The sequence below is a fragment of the Thamnophis sirtalis genome, unplaced genomic scaffold, assembly GCF_051295495.1.
Source record: "Thamnophis sirtalis isolate CommonGarterSnake01/CBP01778 unplaced genomic scaffold, rThaSir2_p1.2 scaffold_2, whole genome shotgun sequence".
Lineage (NCBI taxonomy): Eukaryota > Metazoa > Chordata > Lepidosauria > Squamata > Natricidae > Thamnophis > Thamnophis sirtalis.
The window spans coordinates 35,611,085-35,617,084 of NW_028261382.1; the positions used below are offsets into that span (position 1 = coordinate 35,611,085).

The 6,000-nt window shown below is 50.8% G+C and overlaps 1 protein-coding gene across 9 annotated transcripts in view; it reads left to right on the top strand.

Annotated features, from left to right (window-relative positions):
* Positions 1-918, top strand: part of KCNT1 (potassium sodium-activated channel subfamily T member 1) — an 87,382-nt gene extending 86,464 nt beyond the window's left edge. For 8 of the 9 annotated variants that reach the window (XM_087704773.1, XM_087704772.1, XM_087704768.1 and 5 more), the window contains one exon: positions 439-918. In XM_087704773.1, the coding sequence (XP_087560899.1) occupies positions 439-550 (112 nt within the window). In that variant the 3' untranslated portion in view covers positions 551-918. The remainder of the gene's footprint in view (positions 1-438) is intronic. The other variant, XR_015695489.1, reaches the window with a different exon arrangement.
* The last annotated feature ends 5,082 nt before the right edge of the window (positions 919-6,000 follow it).

Here is a 6,000-nt window from a genome sequence, read left to right on the forward strand (position 1 = left end):
GACAGTGTTGTGGGAATTAGTCGTTTAGCAGAATGATGGCATTCAGGGGGGAAACTGTCTTTGTGTCTAGTTGTTCTGGTATGCAGTGTCTGTAAATATTTTCACAGCCCTCTTTTTGACTCGTGTAGTGTACAGGTCCTCAATGGAAGGCAGGTTGGTAGCAATTGTTTTTTCTGCAGTTCTAATTATCCCTTGAAGTCTGTCTTGTTGGGTTGCAGAGCCAAACCAGAGCAACCTCAAGATATAAACTAAGCTGTTTGACCTTCAACCAGCGTATCTCCATCTTCGCAACTTGAAGGTAGTGTGGACTCCAACTTCCAGAATTCCTCAGCCAACAAAGATGGCTGGGGAATTGTGGGAGTTGAAGTCCACACATCTTCAAGTTCCCAAGATTGAGAAACACGGCTCTGGACAACATCTTCCTTTCTCCCTCCCCAGGTATTTAATACGACCTGACCCCCTCGCACACGTGGAAAATGAAGGCCACAGTCGGAAGAGCAGCAGTCATAAGAACGCAAACCCCGAAACTCGAGATGAGACCCAGCTCTGAGAAACTTCCTCTTCCTGCATGGAAAATACATCTCTCTGTTCATGCATGGAACTGCATCAAAATTACCAATAAACTTAGGAAGGGAAGAAGAAAGTTTTTTTAAGGGGGGGACACATCCGTTGTGCTTTGCATTGCGCAGGTTTAACAGACGACTTTGTTCAAGCTGGACTCTGGATTCCGGATCTGCAGAGCTGGTATGAATGACCCCCCCGCCTCCCCCGTTCCTGGTCTGGTTCTGGATTCTTCTCCCAAAGGACTCCGGGTGGCTGGAGATGTTTAGAACTTTTAGAGGTAGCACCTCTCGTGGATGGACGATTACAACGTGCCACTTGGTTTTAAACTTTTCTATCGTTTCAGAGGGGCTGTTGGGGGGGGTGGGGAGGGAGAAGAAAAAAACACAATTAAAAATATACCACAACTTGCGAACATGTCTTCATTGGTGTAAGCTTTCTGGTCTTCCACCAAATCTTTATTCAAGCAGAAATACAAAACAGATTGGGGAAATGAGTCAACAGCCTCTTTCTGATAAGTTCCGTTTGTTGGGTGGGTTATCCATCCCATTCTTCATCTTGGAATGATTTGGCCTCCTCCTCCTCCTCCTCCTCCTCCTCCTCCTCGGCTGGAAGGGGAAAATCAATCTGGAACATCTTGTGAACCAAAGGGCAGTGGGTCATGATGCTACGAGTCTTTGGATTGGTATCTTTTGGGATGGCCGAAAAGGTGACTTGACTACAGCTCTTGATGGAGATGGGAAGCTCCTGCAAAGATGGATTTGCCTCCGTTCTGAAAGAGAAGCCGCTGACAACAGGGGATGGGGTCACTGGGTCTCCTTCACTGTCCTCCAAAAGCTTCTCGCCGTCCAATGCAATAGCCTCCAACACAATTTCTTCCGAACGCTGGACTTCTTCACCCAAGCTCCTGAACGCTTTCTTCTCTGGAGGCCATCGGTCCACCAAATGATCCGCGAGAGATGTAGGTTCAGCATCTGGGACCTTCAGGAAATCCGTCGCCTGGTCCTGACGCTTCCATGCAGACTCCGTCACGGAATCCTCAACAAACACAGAAGGCGGGTGGAAGGCGGTTGTGCTGACCAACGGAGAAGGATACTCGTAGATGGAATCAATTTCGCCTGGACCATGGGCTCGGACAGAGCTGGGCTGGAAGTCTGGGAAACAAGCCGCTAACCAGCGTTCTTCTGACCGTGTCTTTGCGACATTGTGTGGGGCGCCCAGAAAAGTTAGGGCAAATTCATTTTCTGCAAAATCAAGATGGGGAAATCCATTAAGCTGGTTGCCTTGGCTCAGAGGTGGTATTCAGCCAGTTCTGACCGGTTCTGGCAAACCGGTAGCAGAAATTTTGAGTTGTTTGAAGAACCGGCAAATACCACCTCTGGCTGGCTCTGCCCTCATCTATTCACTGCCTCCCAAGTCCCAGCTGATTGGCTGGGTCTTCTTCTGTTGCCCTGCGCAGGAGAATGGAGCTGGAAAGCAGGTTACTGGGGTGGGGAAGGAATCAGGATTTTACAGTAGCCTTGCCCTGGAATGGGGTGGAAATAGCAATAGCATTAGCACTTAGACTTATATACTGCTTCATAGTGCTTTTACAGCCCTCTCTAAGCGGTTTACAGAGCCAGCTGATTGCCCCCAACAACCTGGGTCCTCATTTTACCCACCTTGGAAGGATGGGAAGGCTTGAGGAAACCTTGAGCCGGTGAGATGTGAACTGCTGAACTGCAGCTAGCAGTCAGCTGAAGTAGCCTGCAGTACTGCATTCTAACCACTGCACTACCTTGGCTCATGGAGGTAATATTTACAGAATTTACAGTATCCTTGCCCTGGAGTGGGGAGGGAATGGGGATTTTCCAGTATCCTTCCCCTATCTTGCTCACCAAGCCATGCCCACCAAGTCACGCCCACCAAGACATGCTATGCCCTTAGAACCAGTAATAAAAAATTTTGAGCCGAGGTGGCACAGTGGTTAGAGTGCAGTACTCAGGCCACTTCAGCTGACTGCTATATGCAGTTCGGCGGTTCAAATCTCACCAGTTCAAGGTTGACTCAGCCTTCCATTTTTCCGAGGTGGGTGAAATGAGGACCCAGACTGTGGGGGCAATATGCTGATTCTGTAAACTGCTTAGAGAGGGCTGACCGCCTATGAAGCGGTATTTAAGTCTAACTGCTATTGCTATTGCTATTGAGAGTCATTTTAGAGAGTAATTGAGGCCACTTGAAGGTTTGTGTCCTTAGGATCACTGCAGATAATCTCCAAGTAGCCCCAAGGACTCTCTAAAAAGGATGCAAATGACCAGCTGTCTGCAAGGGGTATAAATTCTTCCATTCCCCACCACCATCCAGTCAAGGCTGAAGAAGTTTCTCAGATGAGAAGCAAAACGTCTTCCGAGAAAAACCAGAAAGCCCAGCTTGCCTCTCAAAAAAGCACCTTTTGGGACAACCATGACCTTGGATGATGGAGAATCTCCATAGACGGACACGGTATGTTACCTTTAAGGCGGACTGCATCGGTAGAGGACCATTGAGTGCTGGCATCGAGAAATGTCCTCCTTGAACCAACGCCTGGTTGAGCGCATCTCCTTGGGTTTACAGAACAAGGGGCAGAGCCTTCGCAACCACAGTTTTGACATTTCCAAAACCTGCTCAGGGTGGATTCCTTTCTGGTCAGGAACCTTGGGTCTTCTTGCCTGCTCCTAAACTTCCTATGGTGGAGAATCGTTTCTCCAGCTTGTTGACCTTTCTCAAACTCCTGAGATGCTCGTGCTCTTTTACCAGGACAACGAGGAACCAAGAACCACCTGGGACAAGGTTCCTTCAAGTGATGGAACCTGTTTGCTTCTGGTTGGCTGGAGATGCTAGAAAGAGAAGGAGTGGAGGCCACCTCATGGGTTGGATGTGGAGGGCAACATTTCCACCTCTGGCTTTGGTTGGGCGTGCTTGCAAGGGTGAGATGAAGATCAGGTCTTCTGGGATCCTTTCTCCCCGTCCAACTTTCTTGCCAGGGTCTCAAGTCAGATGCCAGATCGCTTTCAGGAGATGCGAAGCCAACTTGGGATGGGGGGTGGGGATGTCCATGATTGTTCCTCTTTCTCCTCAAGCAACCAGGAGAATCCTGGAAGTGAGCTCTGCCCTGATGAGACTTGTTTCTGTTCAAAGGAGACGTACGAGAAGTGGCTCCGTTTTGCTCGATCTTCATGGCACTTCCGTCAGGGAAATCTATGTGGACCAGAGCTGGCAGTGGTTGGGCGTCTCGAAGGTGAACCTTGGGATGCAAAGTTTGGCTGTTCATCTGGTGATCTACTTGCTCTCTCAAGCCTAGAATAAATAACAGTGTGGTTGGGAAAGCAGGGATCTCTAATAACACCCCAGAGGACGTTCTAATGGGATGGGACAACTTCCTGCGGTCAATCTAATATGGCCAATTCAATACAGCCAACTGTCAAGCCGCGTCCTGGGCTTGTCGCAGCGGGGCAGGAAGGAGCACGGGTGACGCGGGGTGTCAGGACAGCTGCAACAGCAATGGAGGTGGCGCAGCTGTGCTGTGCAGTAGGGAGGCATGGGCAGGGGTGAAATTTGACTGGTTCTATCTGGTTCAGGCAAACAGGTAGCACTGGTGGTGGGAGGCTGCCAGTACTACTAGTTCCAACCACCCACCTGGACGTCATCACATACCATTTTTGAAGCTCTGCAAATGCGTGGAAGGTCCTGCGCATGTGTGGAGCTGGGCCGCCCAAGCGAAGCAAGCTCATGCATGCACTCGCCTTTGCAAACCAGTAGCGAAGGTAAGTTGGTTTCATCCCTAGGCATGGTGAGGACAGCCGCTCCTAGCCATGATAAGCTTGGTGGCCCCAGCAGAGATAGCACTGGGATCAGCTGCAAGCCGCGGAGGCATGGCAGCGTGAGGAGCAGCTGTTCTGGCTCGACAATCAGCTGGGCCAGAGCTTCGGGATATGAGAGCCACCAGGGCGAGGCCAGCATTGGGAAGAGGCATGGCTAGCCTACTTAAAGGCGCTGGGAGGCGGCACTCCCACCACTGACTTTGCATCTAACAGATTTGCTTACTGACTGTTTTGCCTCTGCATGAACTCTCTGAGTGCCAGAGTCCAACTGAATAAACCCAGTTTGTTTCCTCACGGGTGTGGCATTTTCCTATTGGTGTCAGTCTGGAGCTAGGACTTCTAAGACCAACATGGTTGATTCACTCACCTGGTTGCATCCTCGCTACCTGATCCATATCGGCAGCTGGAACATGGCAACCCCTTAACCCATGCATGCATGTGGCGCAGTGTTGGTCCCGGGTGCCGCCATCCCTGGAGACTTCGGTCCCCTTGTTGGTATTGTCCTGGGGAGCTGGATAGCCGGGCTGGCCGAAGACTGGACATCTTGCTTCATGTCCTTTCTCACAGAGGGTCACAATGCTTCGACCCATCGGGTCCACGGATAAATAGGCCACCAGCGGACTCGGGAATCTCGCCTGCTCCCTGTAGCAAATTTGAGAAGCAGAGACGAACGGCCCACTGCAGGTTCCTCTTGGGAAGTGGCCTCCATCCAAAGCTGAGCTCTCTGCAGCCGGGAGAGCAGGAAGGATCTGGGAATCCCCACGGGAGGTTTTCCATCCTGGATTGGCGGAAGGTTTGACCTCGCTGCTCGAGAGCGCCTTTTCGTTCCTTGACTGGTTTGCAAAGGGCGGTCGGCAGCTGCAACATTTGGGGAGGCAATAGCAGCAGAACAGGCCTGCGGTGAAACCGAGGAAAAATCCACCTGCTGATATCAAAACGAAAATGGGGGGGAAAATCAAATCCTTACGTGTTAATTATTGTGCTCTTTTTATGTGTCTATGGAGAACCTAGGAGAACCTAGATCAGGGGGTGACAAACACAAAGCCCGGGAGCCGGATCTGTGTCAACTCCTAAAGTTGCCATGGTGAGGAAAGGACGGGAGCGCGTTCCACTCATACCTTCGGCTAGAGTCGGATCTCAGATTACTGCAGCAGGCTTGTGAGGGATGCACCTCATTGGTGAATGTGATTTATGACACAGACTGAGGGGAGGGAAGGAATGGGGGTAAAGTTCAGCTATAATTCAAAGAAGGCTTAAATCTGATTGCAATAGGGTATGCCAAAGTGGTGTTCCTAATAAATGGCTGGTTTTCTTTTGAAACTTGGCTTTGAGGCTCATGAATCAATTAGGGCATCTTTAGGAAACCTTACAATCTGGCCTGGGCGGTGCTTAGATCTGGCCCGCAGGGATGCCCTGAAAACAGGGAAGGGCTGGCCCACAGGGCCTCTGCCAGCAAAAATGGAGCTCGCGTGGGACAATGGGCAGCTGTCCTGAGCTCTGTTTTCGCTGGCAGAGGGTTGCAGGAGGCCATCGCAGCTGAAAACGGACCTCGGGAGCCCAATTTCACTGGGGCCACCACAGGCGCCCTGACACAAGTGAC